A 27,343-nucleotide genomic window follows, 5' to 3' on the forward strand; every position below is an offset into this window, starting at 1 on the left:
CAATAGCAACCAGCCTTGACAGTGCTGACTTATGAGGGAATGGAGAGCAGGAAAGTCCAAAACAGAAGAAGCCTTTATATTAATAACTGTGATGCACCATCTACCTTTATATAGTCTATATCCCAAGATTGCTCCAGTGCAGAAGGAAATTCCACCGGATGTCCCTCTTTTCGGCCGGATGTCCGTCCCCTTCCTCTGTCTTTGTGTTGGCGTTCTAACCTCCGGTGGATTTGTGAGGACTATGGTTAACTGCTCCTCAGATCTCTGCAGGGTAAATCCAGACAGCTAGCTAGACTATCTGTCCAATCTGAGTTTTCTGTTGCACGACTAAAACTACTTTTGAACGTACACATGTTCCACCAAAACAAGTTCCTTCCTGACACTATTTAACAGAGGCACTGTCATTGTGTCAAGTGCTTAGCAGATATGAAATCTGAAATACATGCATAAGTAGAGATGAAAGGCGTAAAGCAAATATAGAGATACTGTGAAGGACTTTGTGAAAGCTTTCAGTTTATGTAAATTAGACACGGTTTATTAGCCAAATGTTATTAGGTGTGACAAAAGGTCCATGCTGTCATACTACATTGGGAAAGCATGAATACAGGTCCAGCTCTGTCAGCCAATAATGCTTTTCTGTAAAAGCCTCTCATATTTGGAACACTCTATCATCAGAAACTGTACGCCTGGCTTTTAAAAAGTGTTGTTATTTTGTTATTACTAGCTAACCTGCTGCTAACTTGTCCCATGTCTTGCCTGGCAGATACAGTCAGCTCTGCATGGCCTGGGTATGTATTAAATATTCACTTGTACTTTATTTTACCTTCTTATTAGTCTCACATGTCCAAACCTTACAGTGCTGTGGATAAGAGAAAAATGTTTTGGTGGAACATGTGTACGTTCAAAAGTAGTTTTAGTTGTGCAACAGAAAACTCAGATTGGACAGATAGTCTAGCTAGCTGTCTGGATTTACCCTGCAGAGATCTGAGGAGCAGTTAACCATAGTCCTCACAAATCCACCAGAGGTTAGAACGCCAACACAAAGGAAGAGGAAGGTAACACACATCCGGTGGCACCGGAGCAATCCCTGAAATGAAACGTTGTCAATATAGACTCCCAAATAATAGCTCTGAGAGTGGCCAGTTTGAACAAATAAAGGCTGGTCACTTTTAAAGGCAGGGTAGAAAAAAGAAAAGAAAAAGACAACATGTAGGAGGGAATGAATTACCTGCCGCCCCCTTAAACACCCACATTATAAATCTATATATATATAATATTCCATGAGTACAACAGTCATGATGCTCTCACGTAGTCTTTATGACTGAAATACTGTTTCAATTTACCAATAATATTCCAGTCTTTTCACTTTTCTGACATCAATTTTTAGCTTCTGTCAATGAAACCAGATTGATGAAAAATCTTCACATTAAAAGCCCAACAATAAAAGGAAGGCTGGAAGACTTTTATTGTGAAAACTCTGCAGCAAGTGTTGAGTTGAATTCGCTGTAGCTTAACAACAATTTAGAAAATGTCAAAGTGGAAGTGTCTAGAATCAATGAGTGAATTTAAACAATATTTCAGTTAAGAGGAGAAACTCAGAGCAGCAGGTGAATTTGCATTAACTGTCTGGGGAACAGAGGAAGGGAGGAATACAGCCAGTCTCTAATAGAAGCCTGTTCTCGGCCTGGTTCTCCCTGCTACAGAGGTAAATAAAGGCCACTATTTGAGAATTTACAGTATTAATGATTTATTAAATAAAAACAGTACGAACAGCAGCTTTAAATGATCTTTTTCTCTAAAGTTGCCATAATGCAAGGTTCTGTTCTTATGAGGAGAGCATGTATCTATATTGTGTTTTAGAATACATTCCTCAAACTTTTCTTTAACAAACAACAGTTTCTTGACATACCACACAATTACCCAATATAATACCAACGTGCACAAGGTCTGGTAATAATACTCTAGACAGCATCATGGACTTACAGATAGAAATTAGACTTTTAATGGCTGACAAATAAATGAAGACAGATTTGTATCCAAAATAAACCACTAAAGCGTACTTGTTGCTCAGCACCCTCCTACTTCCTTAAAGTGCTTTTTGACACATCTTTCTACTGAATAAGGCTGTTGGCTAAAAAAATATCTCTCACACAATGCACTCGCAACCACAGATCAAGAACAACTTTGGTTTGCTCCAGTACAACTGCTAAGAGGACACAGAACAGTGAAGACTGAATGCGGGACATTCACATGGAAATATCTTGCTTTTTTTTTCTTCGGTGTTCCTTTTTTGTACAACAAAATAGATCCTCTGAAGGGTTGACCTGCATGGCTGCTGTCCTGTTAATCATAATCGTCATATTCTGGATCCATGTTTTCACCCTGGTAGTACGTCCCCTGTGTGGAGTAGGACCTTGTCTTCATTGAACAGTTGGTGTCCATCAAAATAGCCTGAAAAGACAATTGTAGGAAACTGTTTTTTTCTGCCACAAAATGTGTCAAAGTTCCTTGAGTGATATACCTTTTTGTTACGGAGTAAAACCTAGAACCACATGTTGTTCTTACTTCAGTTCATGTTCCATAAGGATATATGTATATATATATATATATGTATATATATATATATATATATATATATATATATATATATATATATATATATATACGGGTGAGAAACAGAGCACCAGTACGCAGAAAGTTTTCTGACATGCAGGCAGTGGTGGAAGAAGTATCCTTGACTTCAATAAAAGTATAATACCCCACTGAAAAAATACTCTGTTACAAGTTAAAGTCCTGCAGTGAAAATGTTATTTCAGTAAATGTATGTAAGTACCATCATGAAAATGTAGTTAAAGTATTAAAAGTAAAGAATTCTCCTCCCACTGTAGAAAGTGTCCAACCAGTTGTGTGTTTAATGGTCTGATCATCTCAGCTGGACTTGTAGCCGTTATATTGTTGGCTAGTTTACTTCCGAATAAAACATCAGATTTTATAAACTACATGTGTTTTGTGTGCAGGATTCTTAATGTGTAAAGTAACTAGTAACTAAAGGTGTAACAGATGAATATAGTGGAGTAAAAAGTACAATATTTCTCTCTGAAATGTAGCGGAGTAGAAGTAGAAAGTGGCATGAAAAGAAAAGTAAAGTACAAGTACCTCAAATTTGTAAATGTACTTAGTTACATTCCAGCACTTTATGCAGTGAACCCTAGAGAGCGGATCATCACATTTACGTGCAACACATTGTTCCCTTCATACTGTCTGTCTGGATGTACCCCTCTGTCTGAAGTGCTCTGTTTTAGCGCCTGTGTCTTTAAGGAGCAGCAGTAGCTCAGATTGTAGGGACTTGACTTGGGAACCCAAGGGTTGCTGGTTTTGTAAGTTTTGGACTGGTAGCTGGAGAGGTGCCAGTTCACCTCCTGGGCACTGCTGAGGTGGCCTTGAGCAAGGCACTGAGCCCCCTCACTCTAACATCTCTACATTAGTCCTGTTTGTGCATGTGTGCCTGTCTGTTAAACAACAGAGTATAAAAATGTAATTTCCACTTGGGGATCATTAAGCCCCACCCTCCTGAAAAAGCCCAGTCTGCTCTGATTGGCTTGCGAGAAAAATATGGCGCATCTTTGCAAAGGTAGTTCTCAAGCTGTGGGTGGAGATACTCAGATGTGGGCGGTTTATTCTAATGAACCTGCCAAATCTGAATGGCTTGTTAAATAACATGTTTTCAGATCCAGACACTCCAGATATCCAAATGTATTCGCACAAGCACTGAAAAAGTATGTTTTTCATGATATGCCCCCATAAAGTATTTAATGTGGCTCGATACTCAATTCACATAATAGGGTCTGAATCGGGCCAATCCTGATGCGACTGATCGGAGCATCCCTAGTAAAAACTTGTGAAATGGCAGATTTAAAAGAGTCAGTATTTGTACTGATGGAGGTAAAATGGCAGAGAAGATGAACACATGGTGGTAAATACAGACAGAATGTAATGAGAGAGGATGATGGCAGATGCTGCATGGAGATGAACAAATGGACATGAAGGCAGGATGGAGCTATGCATGCAGCCGATTGATGTCCAATGATAGTAAGGTAATTCATGGTTTTTCTCCCGTCACTAAAGTCTGTAAAACATGAGAGAATATGTGTTTCTGTAAAACTATAAACAGAAATGTTGAAATGTTTTCATCCACATCAGACAAACTGGCAACTCCTTCATAAGAGTTATTTGCAAGTGTTGTGTGAGATACACATATAAACCACATGGAAGCTCTTTTTTCTTGCATTGTCTTTGGAATCCAATATTATTTACTCAGGAGTTCCAACAGTGCAACATTAGGGATTTACCTCAGTATTCATCGTAAAACAGTTAAATGTAGTTTATATCTAAACTTGTTAACTGTCACTTGATTGTGTCTAGCTGCAGTTATTAAAACAGAGGTATAATTTTTCATGATTTTCTCATGAAATAAATGAGGTAATTAAGCTCAATAACAAGTACTGAAATCACTGCACGAACAATGGGTTTGGCTGGTTATGGAACTGAGCAAAATGGTGCTAAATGAACACCAGTGTCAAATGGCAAATTACATTTGACTTTCCCCTAACCTATTAAAGCTGTGTACTGATGGCAACAACATAGTGATGACTTTGCTAATCTTAACCATACTGCAGTTGCGATTGTCAAATCGTGTAGAAATAAAAAACCTTTGCCTTGGACCTTAGCGAATGTTTTTATTGAACACGTTTTTGCAGAATTGTTCAGTATCAAAATTAGAGTTAAATTCTTGTCTAATGATGGGGTTAGCCAATTTAATTGTCTTCTGCCTATTAGGTATTGAACAAATAAGTATTATACGTTTTTCCATGAAAAATATAGTTGGTATAGTTTCTATTAAAAGACTGTATTTCTGTTTTTGCATTTATTTTTATTTTTAAAATGTGGGTTGGGGTGAAAAAATAATAATGCAATATCTCTACTTCAGTAGAACACCATAGCTTATATTGCTCTTGGGTGGAAATTGTTGGGTGTTTGTAAATTATATAGTGTGGTCTAGACCTACTCTATCTGTAAAGTGTCCTGAGATAACTCCTCCTAGGTTATGACAATATAAATCAAATTTAAATTGAATAAGAAACTGTTAATACCAGATGAGCCATATTGGTCCGTCCTTCAGTGTCCCATGCCCTAGGTCAGCCTGTGACGTGCACACAGTTCTTTTATTTTAATGTTTTAATTTGGCCCGTTCTAACTTCTTAAAAGCAGACATGATTAGAAATAATATGCTGGTACCTTCTGTACAGTTTTGAGGTGTGCATGAGTCTAGAATGGGTGGACAGGATACTGGTTGTTTTTCAGCACAGTCTTTCTGCAGTTTTGACATGGATATGCCATTTATTGTATAGAATATACACTTTGGGACTTTGGGATGTTTCACGCACCTGTTTTAAGGCTTGTTTATGGAGCTACATGTCATTCAGACCTAGAGATAATGCAAGTAAAACTAGAACTGCAAGCAGTAATGACGGGGTCGGAGCTGTCCAGGCCAGTCCCTCCTGATGACCCACGGAGCCCGCGAAAGTCGAACCCAAAGCACGACGCCGGCGAGTCAAACGTCAGGAAATATTGCAATGTGTGAGCTGCAAGTAAATTGAAAATGCAAACTTCCTACTTACATTTGTTTTATACATCGATTGTAACAGCATTCATGCATTTTTCTGGGGGGTAAAAGGCCATGCCCATTTTGACCAATCAGTACACCATTGTAGGCGTGGCCTCAGGAATGGCCCTAGATCATACACTCCAAATTTCATAAAAATCGCATGAGCACTTAATGAAATATAAGCTTTTCATATCTGTAGCGCCCCCTAATGGCCAGTGTTAGCCAGATTTGTTTATTGGTAATTTGCACATTTTTGAGCAAACTTTTTTTGGTAACTTTTTGTTTTTGTTGTATGTCTGAAGATGCTTTATGCAAAGTTTCAGGCAGATTGGGTGAAAACCACAGGAAGAGTTAGAAAAAGTAGGTTTTGCACATTTCACGGGGAAATGGGCGTATCCTATGTCATGCAATTCATCTTAATTCAAGAAAAGTGGAAATGTAAGGTTTTTAAATGTGCGATGTGTAATGTAGGAGTTATCGTCCAAAACCCGTCTACCTTGATTATAGAGGCACCTGTTGGTCCTCATGGGTCATTTTTGATTTGTGAGGTATAACATTTTGTTGACCTTGCCTTCCAGGGCTTCCATATTTCTTTGTGTTTATAAAGAATTTCATTGACTGTATTTATGTGTGCTTTGAATCTTACAATTTTCTCTTCTTGTCCGGGTGGACTCCTGAGGAAGATGCAAAGAGGAGCAAAAATAATATCCACTATTCCAATGATGGTCATCAGCCAGGGGAAACCAATACTCTCAGCTATGGATCCTCCGATTGATGGACCTGCATCAATCAGGGACAGATCACATACTCGTTTAGTTTGGCTTGTTCGATTAGAGCAGCACTTTGCATTGCAACTTTTTACAGACATATAGTATTTGTAACAACAGGTTCATTTAGGGTAAATACATGGTATAGAGGAAGTAATGTAGTAATGTTTTGGCAACAATAAAAAAAATAGAGATTTAATAATTTAATCATTTAAAACAGGTAGTTATGTAATGACATGTTAATAATATCATAACATGATAATAATGGCATAACAAAAGGTTTATCTGCTCAGAATAATAGGAAAAACTATAAGGTAAATGTTCTATTTTTTTCTAATTTGTTGTTATTTTGGTTTTTATTTTATCTGGTGGTATTGTTATTATATCCCTTTATCTATGTGTGCGTGTGTGTGTGTGTGTCTGTGTGTGTGTGTGTGTGTGTGTGTGTGTGTGTGTGTATGTATCCCTTGACCTTGTGTATATACAAATGGAATAATGTAATTTTAAAATCTTTGCGATTAGATAGTTGTATTTGGGGTAATATGGACCTGGAGTCAATATTCTAGGTTAAATGCTGTGATTTGTTACATGGAAACACATACGGTACTTGCTGTGCATTAACCAAAAATTAGTGCTAGAAGATGCATAACCACCCTATTCTATTTAATGTCATGGTTACATTGCTTTAACCTAGACACCAGGTACAACAACCATTAGCTGGAAACACATATGGTCATGTCCTAATAATAACTAATGAGTCAGGCCAACATCAAGATGAGCCAAAGATTTCTAGGGATTGGACACTTTCTGTTGCTTTTCAAATTCAAAGTCAGAGGTATCATAATAGTCTATAATATTGCTAAGCTTTCATGGTTCCTTCTTACCTAAAGCAAATCCCATGCAGAAAGCCACATCAGCAATGGCATACACACTTCCATAAACAGACACATGGCGCAGGTCCACCAGGTAACCCATGATAGGCATCATAGACGAGTCCACCATTCCTGTAACACAGCACAGACGATACAGCTCTTACATGCTCAGCCATGGGAACACTTGTACTTGATAAGCATAGTATTACATTTATGACTTACCAATAGCAAAACCAACACCAAAGTTTGGAACAATCAGACCATAGATGTTTTTGGCAAATGGAACCTAGAACAGAACAGATTTATGAAAATGTATATTTATGTTTAATTAATTTGAATTTATTCCTTCCTACTGGAGTGTAAACAACAAATATTTTCCATTTGGGAGTGATGCTGGCTGCTTTTTTTTTCTCGCATTTATTTATTTTTAAAACAGGGACAATGTACAATATACATTAACCTTAGACAGGAGAGATGCATTTTACCAGGTTGTAGCACTTGTGCTAATTTCCACATGTAGTCCCTGGGCAGGCTGATGTCAACAAATAAATTTAATAACACATTTATACCAAAACCAACATTAACATGATCAAACCCGTCATTCATTCATCAACATTCATTTACAGATATGCTCCCACATACACATCAGTTACTATACATTATGTGAACATGTTTGTTTTAAAAGAAGCCATTTTTTGGCCTGATTTGAAAAAATGTTAAAATTTATGTGTTATCAGCTCAGTTGGCAACTTATTCCACTGTCTGATAGCCACACTTGAGAAAGCTGAGCTGCCGAATGCTGTTTTACACTGAGGAATCCTACACTCGCCCGATCGCTCGAGATGTAATTTCTGAGCTCAGTGAGATACATTTTTTAACCAGAGGTGCTGCAATACCATTTATTATCTTAAACAAAAGACAGAGGTTAGAGTATATGATAATATTTTCAAAACTTAATATACTATGTTTTTTAAGAATATGACAGTGGTGAAATAGCCGAGATTTCTTATCATGAACCTTAAGAGAACTTTTATACAATGATTCCAGGGGTCTTAGTGCTGTTTTACATGCCTGTGACCAACTCGTCATGCAATAACGAAATTGCGGAATTATCATCGCATTTAGATATAAGTTAGATTCATCTATGGTCAAAGAGTTCCTAATATATCCAAATTGTGCTATGTTAATTTTCAATGTGTTGGTTATCTTTTTAATATGTTTTTTGAAATTTAAATTTGGGTCAAGAATGACTCCTAAATATTTAATTTGGTCAACCCTTGTTATTTCCTGACTAATTTTTGAATCAGTTTTACATGACGAGAGCTTACGGCGATTTGTAAAAAACATAGAGACCGTTTTGTCAACATTCAAAGTTAAATGAGTTTTTTAGCCAAATCGAAATCTTTTTCATTTCCTCAGTTAACTTTCGGGCAACATCCTTAACAGTTTTACCATGAATATACACCACTGCATCATCAGCATACATTAACATTTTAGCATTATTACACACAGACGGAAAACCATTAATATAAAGAGAAAACAACAAGGGCCCTAATATAGAGCCCTGCGGCACACCCATAGTGCATGCTCGTAAGGGAGATGATACATTATTTATCAATACACACTGCTGCCTTGCACTGAGAAAAGATTGAATCCACTTAATTGTACTTATACTAATAGAGAAATGTGTTAATTTATCTATCAGGAGTTCATGGTTTACTGTATCGAAAGCCTTACGCAAGTCAAGAAAGACTGCCCCTACAACTCCTCCACTATCCGACTTGATTTTATTTCCTCTATTAAATAACAACATGCTGTCTCCGTTGAGTATCGTTTTCTGAAACCAAACTGGAGAGGGTGTAATGCAGCATTGTAGTCAAGATGTTCCACTAGCTGTGCTATAACAACTTTTTCAAAGACTTTGGAGATAGTGGGAAGGATGCTTATAGGTCTATAATTTGAGACCTGGCGCTTGTCTCCTGACTTATGTATAGGCTTTACTATAGCTGTTTTCAATGCTGTAGGAAAAATACTTTCATTTATAGACTGATTTATAACTTTAGTTAGCACTGGAGTTAAAATTTCCTTGTGCTCTTTTAAAAACACAGAATCAATAGCAAAAATGTCCTTAGATTTATTATTATTTAAGTGTGATATTACTTCTAAAACTGTCCCTTCTTCTACATGAGATAATTTAAAGAGAGACTCACCACCATTAAAATTATATACACAAGTTGAATTCGGGAACGTGTCTGCCAGGTCCCACACGGAATCTAAAAAATAATCGTTAAGATGTGTTGCAACCTCTGTATGGTCATTTAGAATAACTCCATTTATTTTAAGTTGTACACGATCACAGCTTGTTTTTTCTTTTCCAAGTAATTTATCCATACTTTTCCAAAGAAGTTTACTATTTCCTTTTGCATCTTTAATCAGATTTAAATAAAAGTTTGCCTTGGCTTTTCTAAGCTGTGTGGTAACCTTGTTCCTTAGACTTTTATATACATTTTGATCAGTAGTCAATTTTGATTTAAGAAAGGTTTTTAGTGCCAGGTCTCTCTGCTTCATTAGATCCCAGAGAGAGCTACCAAACCATGGCAATTTCTTTTTATTAGTTTTGTTTCTCTTTAATTCTATATATTTGGTAACGGTCTCCTGTAAAGTTACAGTAATATTATTGCATGTATACTCACAACCTCCACTATCAACTTTACACTCCCAGTCTATTTCCTTTAAATCATTCATCAGTGCAATTTGATTTCTCTTAGGAATATGGAAAATTTTATTTTGATTATTTATTTGCTGTTTATCCCTGTACCTGGATTTATTTATTTTCCTAGCAACTAAAGTAAGGTTGTGATCTGATAGACCTGTTATTAAATTGTATGTTTTAGTCACCCTATTTGGTTTATTTGTAAATATGAGATCAATCAAAGTTTGGGATGTTTTTGTTAGTCTAGTTGGCTTGTTTATCATTTGAGTCATTTGTACCGAGTTTGTAATGTCCTTAAGTTTTTTCTTTCTTAATTTATCAAGCCAATTTATATTCAGATCACCCATTAACAGAGTTTCATTTCTTTCATATTTTTTAAGTATTTCAGCTAAACCAAACCTATTTGACGACTATCAATACTGTCTCTCACGTAGATTAGGACTCCACCTCCTTTCCCCTTTCCTCTGTCCCGTCTGTAAACATTATATCCAGGAATTTTAAACACGGATAGAGGAGTCGTGGATGTTAGCCAAGTCTCTGTGAGACACAGGTAATCAAGATTTGAGTCCAAAAGTAAATGTTCCAATTGTTCCGTTTTTGATATCACACTACGTATGTTTATATGTCCACCAAATATTCCTTTCAGTTTTGTTCTAAGATTCCATAGTACCGATGCATGATTAACTGTTTGAAAAAGTTTAGTTTTTCGTTGTTTAGAAGTGACAATAGTCTGCAGCGAGCGGAGTTCTGCAGTTTTGGACGCACAGCATGGTAAGATGTTACTTTGTAGCATGGAAGTCACTGATGTTGCCGTGGATATATTCATGAGTGAATGTTGTAAGACCGTAGGGCCAGGATTTGCATGAACATCCCCGCATAGCAGTAGCATAATGCAAAGAATCGTCGCATTTCCTCGCTGAACTTTTTGATATTAGCATTGAAATCACTGTGAATTCAGACTCCCATTGGCAGAATGAGGGATGAATGAATTAGGAGAGTCATGAGATATACAACAGGTGGATAATCTGGATCATCTTGACAATCTGGATGATTTCTACCCTAGAAAAACAGTTCCAATCCTCTCTATGCTTTTTTGTACATTAAAATCCTAACCTGGCTTTGAGAATATAAACCTTTTAGACTTAGTGTACATATAATGCTTTACATTCTGCATGTAGTGGTTCTACTGTTGTGTTTCTACTGGCTGAAAAATGTAAAATATTTCAGGACTGATGAATCTCAATATTTATATGAATTAAAGCTGCAAGCAGCGATGGACGGGCCCTCGCGCCTCTGCACGCGTCGGGGTTACTGGCGGACGCCGCTCCTTGTGACCGTGCATTTGCATGGCACTCAGACACTGCAAATTGTCACCAATGAAAAGGGAACTCCCTGCTGAGTTCAGTGATATCTCACACAAGACTCTACGTCATAGAGTTCATTAGCTGTGAAAAGGGGCGTGGCTACATTATAGGGGGCAGGTCAAACCATCACCAATTAAAAAGGAACTCTCTGCTGAGTTCAATGATACCTCACACAAGACTCTACCTTAAACGGTTCAAATGTTATGAAAGGGGGAGTGGCCTGAGTAAGTGGGCATGGTTAAAGTATAGGGGGCAGCTCAGTATCACATGTAGACCACACATAAGTTTTATGTAAATTGGATGATGTTTGTCATATAAGGTGCATTTCCTGTTGCCAGCGGGGGGCGCTATGACCAAAAGTAAATATTGGCCTGTAGATGTCCTCAGACCTGGACCCTTGTCAATCGTGAGAAATTTCGGGCAGATACGACAACGTACACTCAAGTTACAACTTCTGCCGCCACGCCACGCCCACACCGTTTGACGAAAAGTTTTTCTTTTAAAAACTTTTCATCTTTAAGGTGTTGAGATGGATGAAATCTCTAGGAGGAGTTCATTAAAGTATAGCACCTTGACTTTTAGGCCTACTTCCTGTTGCCACTAGGGGGCGCTATGACTTTAAGTAAATATCAGCCTTTATTTGTCCTCAGGGTTGGACTCTTATGAATCCTGGAAAGTTTCAAGCCAATTGGACAATGTACACTGAAGTTACACCCACTTCCTGTTTTGATGGCGAAACGCACAAAATGGCCGCCCCGCCACGGCCACGCCCTATGACGAAAAGTTTTTCTTTTAACAACTTTTCATCTTTAACGTCTTAAGATGGTACAGACCGAATTTGAAGTTGATCGGATGAAATCTCTAGGAGGAGTTCGTTAAAGTACGACATGTGGAAATGGCCAAAATCGCACTAATTTCGAACTTTGAAATCAAAATGGCGGACTTCCTGTTGGGTTTAGGGTATGGCTCCAATGACGTGTTTTGTACATCTTGACATGTTACATATGTCTACCAACTTTCGTGAGTCTACGTTAGGGGAGGGGCTCAATTTTTTTTAACTTTGTAGGGGGCGCTAGCGAGCCATTTTTGTGCGCCTATTCCCGAAACCCTTAAATACGTACAATTTCACCAGACTTGATGCGACCGCCAATTTTGGTGAGGTTTTGAATATGTTAAGCCCCTCAAAAAGCCAATTCATTTGCAGAAAATAATTCCTTCAGTTTCAATAGGGCCTTCGCTGCTGTCGGCGCTCAGGCCCTAATTACTAGATATTATACAACAAGTAGATCCAGGCAATATGATTGGTCAACTAGGCATTTAGAACGTGATCAATCAGCATGTGCTCATCAATAAAAATATTACTTCGCCATTTCCATGGCAACATTGTAACTTCCAGAGCGGAGTCAGAAACTAGAAGGCTACAATATTGATTCATTGACCATTTTGTTGTTCATTTTGATTCATATGGTTGACCTAGATGATTTTGATGAATGGTTGGAGGAGGATGAGAAGAACACAAAAGCAAAAAAACGACAGATATGTCGCATTGTCATTATCTAGTTAACTGTTATTGGAAATGTTTGGATCACATCAGCTGTGCCGGTGAGTGTTCGCGGTGTGAAGTTGGCAGACGTAGGAGCTAAATCTGTCCATGGAACAATGATTATAGTCAGCAGATATCTTAGTTAGATTGAGCTAGAAGGCAGTTTTGTGTTCATATGTACAGCATTTATTCAGTTTGAGAAATCCTGTCTCTGTTGCTAGGTTGTTTGGGTTGGCCTACTTGGTGGAGTAGTAAAAATGGTTTCATTAATATCTTTTATTCTGTTGGTAACTGTTGTATAATGGCAATATTACACAACAGGGTGAGCTTTACCGTCCTTGGCCCTTCAGTGATGCGGCCGGGTGCCAATAACAACGGTAAATCTCACCCTGTCGTGTAATATTATAGTGCGTTTCATTTGTACTCGGAAGTCGGATTTTCTGATGTCAAAGTCGGAAACACGCCCCCTGACCTCGAACATCCGAGCTCGGAACTTGGACAACCCTGAGCTAAAAATCCAACATTGCTGCTCCGTGGATCAACAGTTGTGAAAACTGTGGTAATATACAGTTATAAGCACTTCTGTCTTATTTGTGTCTCACTAAATCAGTTGTACATACAGTCCTGTCCAACTTCTATCTGTGGACTTGTTGCTACGCTGTTTGTATGCACAAAAAACAGCCTGATGTGTTGTTATAAACTGGCAGTGTTAATACTGGCTAACCTGGCTAGAGCTAATGAAAACAATGAAAATCTGACTCGTAAATGGAACACATTCAACTCGGGTCTAGTCTATATCCACAACGTTCCACTTCCGGGATTGCTCTGGTCTTTTCAGCCGGATGTCTGTCCCCTTCCTCTTTCTTTGTGTTGGCGTTCTAACCTGGATTTGTGAGGACTATGGTTAACTGCTCCTCAGATCTCTGCAGGGTAAATCCAGACAGCTAGCTAGACTATCTGTCCAATCTGAGTTTTCGGTTGCACGATTAAAACTACTTTTGAACGTACACATGTTCCACCAAAACGAGTTTAGTTTAGTTTAGTTTGTAAGTTTATTTGATTAGGACAATGCACATTAATCAACATTTCTGTAAATGCGCCAGTGTTAGGCAGAGTTCTGTCCCGAGGCTATTTTTCAGCGACACCGGGCCTGCTGCCGGCACGTAGCACCGCCCAAGACGATTGTGATTGGTTTAAAGAAATGGCAATAACCCAGAGCACGTTTTTCTCCTATCCCATAACGTTGTGTCGACTAGCCAGACCTTCCTCCGCAGCGCTGTAGAGGAAGGTCTGGCAAAGCGAGACTAACTTGAGTGTGACGTCACTCATAGCTTCTGCTTCAGAGTTCTGAGGTAAATGGAACGCGCTATTATTACACACCACAAAAATCCTCTTTAGAGTTCAGTTTATTTTAAGCAGCAACATTTCTGCTCCATTCCCTAAATTCTTTAGTGACCCTCCAGTGCTGAAATATCTGATATCTGAATTCCCACTAATGGTGTAGTTGTCAGCCTTATACTTACACATATTACACTGACTCCAACCAGCACTATTCCAATGAGAGCACAAAGCCATCTGTCAGGGAGAGAAGCCAGGGTCAGTGTTATCAAAATGAAAACACTTTTACAAAGATCAACTACAATAGTCTTTGCTTAAAGTTAGAAAAGAATGTATGTTTTTCATGCATATAACACATATGTACATATACATATGTTTAATATTATATTTTACCTCCTTACCTAGTGTACATAAACATAACTCATGAAATACTGTAAATCACTTTTTCATAACAGAGTTGTGTACACTCTCCCACCCAATATCATCAATATATCACAGATGTTGCTTAATAGCTGGGGATGAACAGTGTAGGTAACAAATCTCTATAAGCATAATGTGTATTTATTATTTTGGCCAGTACTTTTTATTGGCAGCCCATGCCAAATTAACTTATTTTTTCCATGGGGGTAATGTGGAGGTGGTGTAATATTTTCATGAAAAAGAAGGAAATAGGGGAGTTGGGATAAGGTTATAATGTAACAGGAAATCAGCATTATGACTTACCAGAAAATGATACTGAAGTTCCCCTCATTCAAAACATTCCCCTTTTTCTTTCAGGTAACACAGCCAGAATTCTACTTCAAATGACGTGATATATAAATATATATACGTGCGCGTTCATGGAAGACTTGTAACATGTGGACGCGCCGTCAGTTTTGTTGTCATTACTTAGAATTCCTCATGGGGGCGGCAGAAACTACGTCCTATAGCTTTAAAGCAATAAGGTCATTTATTCTATTTGATGGTCTTTGAACCTATTCACGTACTATGCATTCATACATTCTTGCTTCCTCTTCCCTCTCTCTCACAAGACACCTTCATAATACATACAAAACTCCCCCAATGCTGTATCATCAATGCCTCAATAAAGCCAGCCTCTCAAACACTAAAAACACTGAAAACTCATTTAGAGGAGCGGAAACAGATATCACATCCACAGAGAGCAAGAAAGAGAGACAGAACGAGAGAGAGAGAGAGAGAGAGAGAGAGAGAGAGAGAGAGAGAGAGAGAGAGAGAGAGAGAGAACGAGAGAGAGAACGAAAGCGAGAGAAAGAGAGCGAGAGAGAGAGAGAGAGAGAGAGAGAGAGAGAGAGAGAGAGCGAGAGAGCGCGCGCGATAGATAAGGATAATTTCTCTCCTTACCTCCCCATCTTGTGCGCCAACGTGCCGAAGATGTAGGTTCCAATAAGGTAGGAGATGGACGCTGGTAAGAAAGCGACGCCTGGGCCACAGACAGACACATACAGAGAGAGAGAGAGAGACAGAGAGAGACAGAGAGACAGAGAGAGAGAGAGAGAGAGAGAGAGAGATGAGAGACTGAAGGTGTGGGCTGGCTTTCCAAGATAAGAAGATCTCTATCAGCGCCTCATCATTGAGCCTCCGTACATCTTCCATTGTCTGTAATAAAGACTTGTGCTTTCCACCTGCCAGCACATGACACCCTAATATCCTGTTCCCCACTCATCCTTTTTATCTGACCTAGACTTCATACACAACCAACTGGAACAAACTAATAACACCAAAGACTGCAGGAAGTCTCTGTATAGAAAATATCTAGCAGGATAGAGGAGAGACACTTTTGCACTATGGCAAGTCTCTAAGTAAAAGATGTATGTCTATAATGTAAATGAGAAACTGTGGAGCATGACTGATGATGTTATTTTGTAAAAATGTAAAAAAAATAGTAACCAGAGAAACTGATTATCACTCTTAGCAATGGAGAGCCAATGTGTTTTTGCATTAAGGGTTTTTGAATAAATTTTTCTGAAAAGTGAAACATGATAATTTGGGGTTTCTGTCTGTATTATAAGATAAATATGTATGTAGCGGTACTTTAATAATTTCTAGTAAATTTTAAGCTTTTTGTCTTTTCAAAAATATGACTATTATTTTGTCAGGGTAGCACAAGGCTTTTCTTAGCAGCGAAGGAGATCTGTTGACCCCGACTATAGATGGGCAAGCGAAAGAACAGTTGGAGGAATTCCTGAACCTGACTGTACTGTTTGCCCTTTGTGAAGAGAGCCTTGGATGCATTTTCAATGCCACATGCTGGTAGAGTACTATGGACTGTCACATGGGTGGGGAAATGGAAGGTGTGTCAAATATGGTGATATCACACTGCTCAGCCTTCTCTTGAAGGCTTCAGCCTGGATGCCAGAAAAGAAGCCTCTGGATAACTGTTGAACCTCAGATTCAGGGCTCTGTTTCTTTGTACATGCATAACTGAGTTTGCTCTATTTGATTGTTGATAGCTTGACAAAAGTCTGGATTTTTCACTTCTGCAGAAGTGGCTTAATTTAGAACTGTTGTCAGGTCAACAAGTCTTTAAGCCTCAACCTTCACAAGTGCAGGCTTAAGTGTGGTTCACATCATATGGGATGAATCATAGAGATGGCAAAGATTCCCATGTTTACGACTTGCGAGTGTTCACATCGTGGGACTTCTCGAGATTATATGATTACAGAGATGGTTGAGTGGGGGTAAAAATATTGTGCATTGACTATATAGCATTATATCCATTACATTGAACAACGAACTTTATCCATGCTGTTTATTTTTTAGGCACTTCTGTCCCACGTCGGATATTTTGGTACTCTTAGAAAATTTGGTGTAGTTATGACTTGGGTGTTGACGTGTACACTATTTACTAGTCAAAACTCGTAATAGCCATGGGCGTAAATGTCATCTCACATCTAACTTAGTTAACTTTCAATGAAAAGGTTAACTAAGTTGACTAAAATAATCTTTTTAATATCATTCAGACATACAAAACAAATTCCACAGTGTATGACAAGTAATGTCAGATGGTGCACAGAACAGAGAAACACAAATTACACAAGAACAAAAACCCTCTCCCACCCAAACAAAACAAAACAAACAGAAATCACACCTTTCCTAGTCACTCTCCTCTAGTTCTTGTGGCGTGGAGGTTATTAGGTTTGATATTTGTGCTACTGTGCTTTCCCATAGGCTGATAGTTGATGATTTGGCTTTGTTAATCCTTGCTGTAGAGAGCTCAAGCATAACCATGTCCAGAAAATATGCTAACCACTGTTTTATACAAAGCGAGTGGGGGGGGGGGAGCCAGCGTTGAGCTATCATTTTCTTGGTTGGAGTTGAGCCGGCTAGCCAAATCTTCCTCCGTCTCTTGAGCAGGTGTAATTTAGAGTTGTCATTAAATAACAAAACAATCGGGTCAGTAGGAATTCGACATCCTATCACATCAGATATTATTGATGTTACTTTACTATTGGGAGTTCTCCTATGGATACTTGCATCAGTTTAGCATAAATCTTGGACAATAATCTTCTCACAGGAAAATCAAAAAAACATTTAATGACTGGGTGCGCCTCAAGACTGTTTCCCCATGGCACTCCATAACATTTTAGGGCTGATCTTAAGCGCAGATAAAAGTAGAAGGATGTCCTGGGGACCTCAAAACTAGCTCTTAGGTCTTCAAAACTCAACATACCTTTCTCATTGAATAGCTGGTCTAAAGTATAAATACCTCTCTCACTCCACTGGTTACAAGCAAAGGGTTTGTTACCAGACATTGCTTGCGTATTGTGCCATATTGGGGTATTCAAATGCCACTTATTGGTATAGCGTAGTTGCTCCTCCATCTGTTTAAAGTTGGCCAATGTGTTGGTGATAATAGGGCCATAGGTTAACATACACTTTTTGGACACACACCTGCAAAGGCAAGGTCTTGCAGTCTTAGACTTTCTAGTGAGGTTTTGCTCTATTTCTCTCCATGGGACTGTAGATGAGGGGTCCATCCACACTCTGAGGGCCCGTAGATGAAAGGCTCTGTGAAACATTTTAAGGTTGGGGAGGGCCAGTCCTCCCGTGTTTGTGGTATGTTGCAGGGTAGAGTATTTTAGCCTAGGTTGTTTATTGTTCCAAATATACTGTCGAATTAAAGTATCAAGTTTCTTCCAGAAGTTTATTGGTGGGGGTAAGGGGATCATTGTACTTAAGAAATTCACATGGGGAATTCTGTTCATTTTAACAACAGCAATCCTGGACCGTAGCGATGCCAGCAGCACAGACCACCAATGCCAGATCCCTTTGAACATTACTTAATATAGTTTCATAGTTGTCCTGGACAACTCGCTGTAGCGATGCGTGTATGATGATGCCCAAATATGTAATTTTGCTTTGGGTTGGTATTGTAACACTAATGGCTGATGTCACATGCCTGTTGTTCAATAAAAGAAGATTAGATTTATTCCAGTTAATTTTATAGCCAGAGATTGAGCCAAATTCATTGAAGATCTTAAGAATTTTTCTCAAGATCAGAGATGTACAACAAAATATCATCTGCAAATAATGATATTGAGCTGCTATTGGATTTAATCTGGACATTACAGATTTTATTTTGCCTTATGGCTTGGGCTAACGGTTCAACAGAGATTGCAAACAGCAAAGGGGAAAGTGGGCATCCCTGTCGAGAGCCCCGCTCGATGGGAAATGGCTGAGAATGCAAGCCCCCCAAACCAAGCCTCTCCATTACTTGCCACAAGTAGTTCCACTCTAGGTGGTCGAAAGCCTTTTCTGCGTCCACTGATAAAACTGAAGCTGTTGTTGGAAGGTTTTTGGCTTCTTCTATTACATGAAATAGTCTGCGTACATTGTCTGCAGCATGACGCTTTGGTATAAAACCTGATTGATCGGGGTGGACTAGCTTCTTGATAAAGCGCTCTTGCTATTTAACGTTTTTTTAAATCAGGCCAAAAAATGGCTTCTTTTAAAACAAACATGTTCACATAATGTATAGTAACTGATGTGTATGTGGGAGCATATCTGTAAATGAATGTTGATGAATGAATGAAGGGTATAATCATGTTAATGTTGGTTTTGGGATAAATGTGTTATTAAACTTATTTGTTGACATCAGCCTGCCCAGGGACTACAGGTGGAAATTAGCACAAGTGCTACAACCTGGTAAAATGCATCTCTCCTGTCTAAGGTTAATGTATATTGTACATTGTCCCTGTTTTAAAAATAAATAGATGCGAGAAAATGCGAGCGGAGAGCCAAGACTTTGGAATAAGGCTTAATATCAGTCCCGATGAGGCTGATGGGCCTGAAATTTGAGCAATCTGTAAGATCTTTGCCTTTTTTGCTGTTTTTGACCATAGATGGTCAAGATGTTGTAAAATATAACAAATAACAATTTCCCTGGGTCAGAATTGTATAGAAAAATGTGTCCATTTTTCTCTGTAAGTTGTTTACATCAAAGGTTATGCCACTTTATATATCATATTTAGATTTTTCGGGTTTGGTGCAAAGGGTTAAAAATAAAGCATTTTGGACATTATTTCAGCTTGGTACCCAACTTAATCTTAAAATAGACACTTGAATGATAAAGAAATAACAGGTTGTGAAAAAAAAAATTACCCTATGCACTTGAGAAAACGAAAAAATAGTTGATCCTCTACACATCTTTTTTTGCTATTTTTGTCCAGAAATAGGGTCAATATGTTGTCAAATGTCAAAAATAACCATTCCATTAAATTCCTGGGGTCAGAATTATATGGGAAAATGTTTCATTTGTCGCTATATGTTGTTTACTTCAAATGTTATGCCACTTTCTATATCATTTTTAGATTTTTCGGGTTCCGGTCGGGTGCAGCAAAGGGTTAAAAATGAAGCCTTTGGGACATTATTTCAGCTTGTACCTGGCAGATTCTGTAAATAGACACTTACTACACTGTGGACCACTGATTCAAGCACACCTTGTTGTTTCTCCAAGACCTGAGCGATAACTCCCTCCATTTTTAGGGCTGTGTTAGCATCAGTTGCTGTGTTAGCCGCCGCCATGTTAACAGATTCCTGTTTTTGAGTAGATAGCTTAGACGACAACGAGACCTGCTTTCTTGTGCCTGCAGGCATTTCACTGAGTCACTGTGGTAACAAATAAAACGATTTGGCGTCGAAGAAAAAGGAATAGACCTGGTTTTTCAATAAGATACGGAGGTGGATCGGGAGCTCTAGCCTTTAGCGACCATTGTGGTTGTTGGTCACGTGACCTCTCTTATTGCAGTGTTTTTGAAGTTAAAAATCAAGCCACCAAAATACAATGACATTTGAACTTATTAGTGTGTTAGTTATAGTGGGTTACAATTATTTAAATATAATTTAATATATTATTATAATATATCATTATATTATTTACAACACACAGCATGGTTTTTAATAATATTTTAAGGGGGACAACCCTGAGATGGGGTAGGTCCTGACCCCCCCGGCCCTCCCGCTCCACGCAGAGCTGTGTGTGTGTGTGTGTGTGTGTGTGTGTGTGTGTGTGTGTGTGTGTGGTAGAGCGAGAGAGAGAGTGATGGTGATTATCTTCAGAGTGAGTAGTGACTCTAGAGTCATAGTGAGAGAAACTAAGTGTCTCCCCTGTTCTTTCTGACCACGGTGGGAAATCTGTAGCAGGAAAAGTTAACCCTCTCCTTGATTGAGAAGGAGAACCAGGAAATGAGTCGGGGGAAATGCAACGCTAATAAGCCATGGCCGAGCAACGTGTATATTTTTTGAGAGGTGCACGTCAGGCTACGGCGTAGGGTTGGTGTCTCCACGTACCTACGTACGTACCTACGTACGTACCTACGTATGTACCTACGTATGTACCTACGGTGTTGATTTAACACAGAATCATAAATCGACCCTTACAGTTCACTCATGACCAAGATTACTTGGTCATGAGTGAACTTGAACTTGGTCATCTTGATCTACTTGTTGTATGTTAAGCACCCCCTGCTGGATGTGTCTGATGCAGCTAAAGCCACATTAGGAAACTGCTTATTCGTGGTTTTTTCATTGGTTAATGCAAACATGGGAGCCAGGTCTAGTTCATTTTGGTCATCTTTATGTTTAATACATGCTGAAAATGCTGGGTTGAGCATTATCCTTAGATTTTGCCTCCATCTGCTCATGTAAAGCCTCAGAGAAGCTTTGTCTGTAAGTTGAACTACTCATTTCTATCATCTAACGTTGTTTATGTATTTATTTAGGGATTCTATACATTTTAGATAATGCTTTGTTGATACATACTCAACTGTTTCTGCTCATGTCTGAGTGAAAGAGAGAGCTATCAACCAACAAGTACTGCCTCTTTGAAATGATGCGAATCCAAGCAAAAAGTCTTGAGCCTCACCAGAACACAATCAGCAAACAAAAACTGTGGACTGGCCTTCCAAGACAAACGTTTCTGTACTTTTCCACCAATTGACTACAAATCAGCTATGCATGACAGCATTTTAGGTAGCATGTGATCGGGATTTTGGATTTTTTAAATAAATAATGTTCACTCTGATGTTACTAAAATATCAAAAAATATAATTTTTAGGGCTGTCAAAATAACGCGTTAATTTTGATTAATTAATCTGAGAAAAAATAACGTGTTAAAAAAAATAACGCAGATTAATCCATTCCATATTGAGGTTTGACCCGGAGTCGTTCTAGCCACCATTGGACTGTAAAATGAAGGAGGGAGACGAGAATGTGCTGCCTGGATCATTAATTGTAACATTTACTTATAAAAATCTTCTTCCTGAATAGGGTTGGGTACCGAAATCCGGTGCTAATACGGCACAGGTGCCTTCACGACTGGTATCTACTGGACTGAATAGCAACGCGGATTTTGGCGCCTCATTCCAGTGCCACTGATATGTCTGCGCTTCTCTCCGATGCTCTGAAACAGACGTTACAGGCAACAGAAACATCGCTGCATGTGATGCTAATTAACACTATAAACACGGTTAAAATGCTGACAGCTAACTCTAAACGGTGTAAAGTGTGACTGTGTTTTACTGTAGAGGATTCAACACCAGGATGTAACAATCTGCAGCTGCTGTTGTCAGAAAAACACAGACGGTGCGTTCAATGAAACTGGTAAACTACAGCCTCGTGGTGCATTCAAAGTTGTTGTTAAAGGCCCTTTTCCCATTTGGTGGTTGTTTTTGTCGTTCAACAGCAATTTACTAGTGAAATAAGTTATTGTTATAGTTATTACATTATTATTAAATCATTTAATTTTGACCATATGGCCTAGCAATAAACAAGCTGTTTAATTAATTTAATGTCACCGACTGTTGTTTAGTACCCTTCTTTTTTTTCTTTTTTTTTTAACTTTATTAAAAAGTATCGGTTAAGGCACCGGGCAAAAATTATGTATGCGATTAATTTTGATTAATTAATCACAGAGTATGTCATTAATTAGATTAATTTTTTTAATCGATTGATAGCCCTAATAATTTGTTCAAGTTTTCCCAGATGGATTTTAAAATGAATGGAAATCACTTGTCTAGAAGGGATGAAAACATCTTAGAAATTCTGAAGCACTATGCTTTGGAAAATGGTTTCCTGTAATGTACAGTACACATGATTTTGTAATAGAGGCTAAACAATGCAAAACACGTATACAGCCCTTTAATGTTCAGTTTTTGTTGACACTGTCATAGAGGTGTAAATGAAATCATATGTTTTAGCATACAGGTCATAGGTGTGGTGTTGTTCTGGACTGCATCATATTCACAGGTGTTATAATAATAATCTGGCCCCCTCATCTATGTAAATGGAAAGGACCAAAAATTAGAAACACAGTATAACACTAGTGTCATGCGACACCTGTAACTATGAACTCAATAAAACACATATCATTGATTTGAATTGACACATTTCCGACAATGTCAACAAATAAATACCATTTGTGTGGGTTCTCCCATTTGTGTGTGCAAGTACTGACTGAATTTCTTTTTATCATTTAGGTGCTGTAATGACATATACTGTGTGTGCATAATGTGTATTTTCTTAGTGTAAATACCTAGCTGCCATTTACTGGAACACATGGTCTCCATCATCCAGATTGGCAGCGTTGGCTCCATCATGGCAATGGCCATATTTCCAAAACAAATGGCACCTGGGGAGGAAGATTGAGCATAAGTGGACAAAGTGTCAATTATACTCTGTTTTTATTCTTTGGTCCCTATTTGTTACCCTTTCCTTCCAACCTCCAGCCGCCTACACACACACACACACACACACACACACACACACACACACACACACACACACACACACACACACCCTGCTCTCTTTGTTGCTGTGTTGTCACAGTAACTGACGTGATGGGAAAGGCTAACTCGCACACAAATGCAATTTTCCTGCCACATACATTTGTGTTACCCTTCTTGTGAGAACCATGTAGTGACCACGTTTTTTCTCTAATTCCTAGCCATAGCCGGAAAAAGACGTCTTAAATCTTGTGATTCTGCCCCTCTGGTGATCTGAGACTTTAAAACAGTCTTTGTGGCAAGTCATGGATGTAAGCCTCTGCAGGGAGAGTGAGTACATTTGTGTTACTGTTTAAAGGTACTTGTTGTCAATAAAGAGAAGTCTGCAATCATTCGTGTGATATAACATGATGGCACATAAATGTAACCTTAAGACTGTTTTCTGCTGCATAGTCAAGTTGTTTTCCAATGCAGAAAGCAGTAGGAATGAGATCATGGCTTGATGAGTTTAGCCTTGGGTAGACTCCGTGGGTAGAGTCCGTTTGACCTGCTAGGATTGTGAAACTTGTGTTTCTCCACTTTTTGACATTTTTGCCTGTGACAGGCCAAAAGTTATTATTATTATGAAAAAACTACGAAAGTCCCTTTATGGACTACCAGAATCAAATGAATCGATAATGAAGAGTAAACAATAAAAATTAAAAAATAAATCTTTCCTTGACTGGGTTACAGGTGCATAGCATTGGCGACAGCGACGCAGGATATTAAACCTGTTTCTTTGAACCTATAAGTGTTTGCCCTCTGTCACTAACAGAAAAGTTTGCGAACTCTAAATTGATTTAAAAAAATAAAAATAGTTTTTTATTATTATAATTTGTAGGGGGGCTGAGATGAAATTTAAGGGGGCTTGAGCCCCCTAAAAAAGGGTCTAAAATTGCCACTGATCAGAACACGTAGGCAGTACAATCAGATTAACAATCAACTGTAGTTTTTTCGTCAAATCTGCGATCATATGTCTTGGACAGCAGTCTAACCTCAGACTGCTAGACAAATGTTAAACCCAAACATGCAGTGAGGGTGAATTGAGAAAATCTAGAAGAGGCCCCTGTTCGCAAGGTGCAACCCCCCATCTCCTGTGAAAAGGCTGGGAACATGGAATCTGAGTGGGGCATGTTCCACTTGGATGCTCTACATGTCCTACTTCTGTCATGTCAGCTCATTGTTGCACGTGGCTGTAGGAATCCAACAACACAACAGTTGTAAAAGAAGCCATCGTGATGAAAAAGAAGGCCTTTCAGGCTCGCCTAATCAGCGAACAGGTATCTGGATGCAAGGAGGACTGTAGCTTCTGTGGCTGCAGAAGAGGGCAGAGAGGCCATGGAGGAGAACTTTCTGTTGGCCTCAAAGAGTTTCTGGCAAACCATCAGGCAAGTCAGGAGTAGAAACAATGGCTTATGGTGCATTGAAACCAAAAACAAACGATCCGGTGATTCTCCGCAGGGTAGTGCAGCAGGGGGACTGTCAATGAAACGGCGCATTTGTGTCAAGTCCTGTTGTGTTCTTAAACCCCCCCAACAAAGCACAAGTAGACTTTATATTTCACAGTTACTGTTTTCCGTCAGATCGTTTATAGATAACAACGTTTCCGACCCCACTTGAAGCCAGCTTCATTTCACAGGAGAGAGAGAAAGAAAAGAGAGGGGCGAGACACAGCGAGTGCCTTGTTGTTGCAGGAAACATTCAGCTATTACACAAACTCCCGGGCAGTTCAGCTCTTGTGTTTGGTGTTTCAAAACTTTCTTGTGGCAGCGATAGAGCCAGTGATGTTTCCTATTAACTGTACAGGATTCTCACACCGCCTCAAAACACGTGGATTTGTGTTTTGCCAAAAGTTGAGTCGGTCTCAACTTTTCGGCGCAGGCCCCCTTTGTTTTTTCGAGTTTCCCCCCTGCTGCAACCCCCGCCACAGTCTAAACACACTACCCCCATTTGATTGTCGTGGACAGAATTTGAGCAGCTAAGTACTGGGAAGCATCCAGTTTGGTGACCTAAGGACTGCACCGTTTTGATTGATTGATGTAGTTCTGCCTTCTTAATCGACCTGTGACCTCCAGTGCACATTGGGGCAGTTTGCAGCTGTGTGTGAAATGGATGTGCTAAGAGTCAGCTCTGTGCTGTGCTAGAAAACAGTGGATTGGGCCCTTTGGCAATGCTCTCAATTTAAAAGCTGTGTTCCAAATGCTACTCCCTGGTCTTGATCTTTGGGTGGTGACTGAGTGTGCAGACAAACAGCCAAAATGAGTTCAGAGTGTCTGAGCTCATTTTACTGGGCTCTATTTAGAATTTAATTGTGCTTGGTAAATATACTGGATGGACTGTAGCTTAAGGAAGGTACATGAATTAAATATAAGGAAATTATGGAACACACTGTTATTCACAGTGTTTTTCTGATGGATAGATGACTCTCTTTAACGTGCCAAACCCACTTCACAACACAAGTCCAAGCCAAGCAAAGTGCTTTAGACAAAAAACAAGATGCAGGTCAATTTCTCTCCCTGCTCTTTTCCCAGCCCCATTATGAAAGGCAATATTTCACTGATGCTTCTCTTAAGTGGGGTGACATTAGGTTCCCTCATAATACTGTGCTGCTATTATTTTCTTACCAGCTGCGATCAGAATGTATGGATCCTTCATTAGCGTCAACAGCGGGGTCCCCTTCTGACTCTGTGAAGGACAAAGGCACAAGAACAACATTCTATATTAAATACAAAAAGCTTATACCATAGCCCTCAACCCAACCACTTGTAAAAGACTCAGGTTACAAATCTCAGTGATAAAAAGCATTTTTATACTTCCTTTGTATGTTTGCACAAACTGCCAACATCACCTTCGCTTTGCCAGACCTTCCTCCACAGAGCTGCAGAGGAAGGTCTGGCTAGTCCACACAGCATTCCAGGATGGGAGAAAAACGTGCACTGGTTAATTGGCATTTCTTTAAACCAATCACAATCATCTTGGGTGGCGCTAAGCGCCAGACGGAGCCATGGTGCCGCTGCAAAATTGTTTTGGTGGAACATGTGTACGTTCAAAAGTAGTTTTAGTCGTGCAACAGAAAACTCAGATTGGACAGATAGTCTAGCTAGCTGTCTGGATTTACCCTGCAGAGATCTGAGGAGCAGTTAACCATAGTCCTCACAAATCCACCAGAGGTTAGAATCCCAACGCAAAGACAGAGGAAGGGGACGGACATCAGGGTGAAAAGAGTGAAATCTGGCAGAATTTCCGGCGGCACCAGAGCAATCCTGGAAGAGGAAGGTTGTGGATATAGACTACCTTTAAGTTAACCTCCTCCTCCCAGTGAAATATAACCGTTGAGAACTACTCTAGGGTCTGGGTGTCATAGCACTGACTGAATTCATTTATGGATAATATTTGCAACAATATTTAATGTAATACTGTAATACCCTTGGATACACAAACTCTCCATTGACATTTTTTTCAGTGGGCAGATATGCAAGGCAAAGTAACCAAACACCTGTTAAATACATGGAAACTGGCTGACAGTACTACCTTGGTTTAAAAAAGGTATGATTAAATAATTAAAAAACAATAAATCAAATATATACAATAATATTTAATAATAGCTTTCCAGTAAGTATTACGAAGACAGAATCAACCCTTTGTAATATTTGCAAGTTTTTTCAAAAATTGAAACGTCTTAACATGAATCCAACACATTATTAGCAAATGTAAATCCCCACTGCTAAGTCTATCGTCAAATGAGGTAACACAATGGTGATTACCATTATGGCCCACTGATGAAAGCCCTTGAATTTTCA

The 27,343-nt window shown here is 39.0% G+C and overlaps 1 protein-coding gene across 1 annotated transcript in view; it reads right to left on the reverse strand.

Annotated features, from left to right (window-relative positions):
* Positions 1-1,730: 1,730 nt before the first annotated feature.
* Positions 1,731-27,343, reverse strand: part of LOC116049923 (synaptic vesicular amine transporter-like) — a 38,995-nt gene continuing 13,382 nt past the window's right edge. Inside the window, exons 9-16 of the mRNA XM_031299968.2 lie at positions 26,168-26,228; positions 23,315-23,410; positions 15,625-15,703; positions 14,448-14,499; positions 7,527-7,590; positions 7,317-7,436; positions 6,312-6,445; positions 1,731-2,451 (exon numbers count right to left, since the gene is read on the reverse strand). Of these exons, the coding sequence (XP_031155828.1) occupies positions 2,344-2,451; positions 6,312-6,445; positions 7,317-7,436; positions 7,527-7,590; positions 14,448-14,499; positions 15,625-15,703; positions 23,315-23,410; positions 26,168-26,228 (714 nt within the window). The 3' untranslated portion in view covers positions 1,731-2,343. The remainder of the gene's footprint in view (positions 2,452-6,311; positions 6,446-7,316; positions 7,437-7,526; positions 7,591-14,447; positions 14,500-15,624; positions 15,704-23,314; positions 23,411-26,167; positions 26,229-27,343) is intronic.

The sequence above is a fragment of the Sander lucioperca genome, chromosome 15 (genome assembly GCF_008315115.2).
Source record: "Sander lucioperca isolate FBNREF2018 chromosome 15, SLUC_FBN_1.2, whole genome shotgun sequence".
Taxonomy (NCBI): Eukaryota; Metazoa; Chordata; class Actinopteri; order Perciformes; family Percidae; genus Sander; species Sander lucioperca.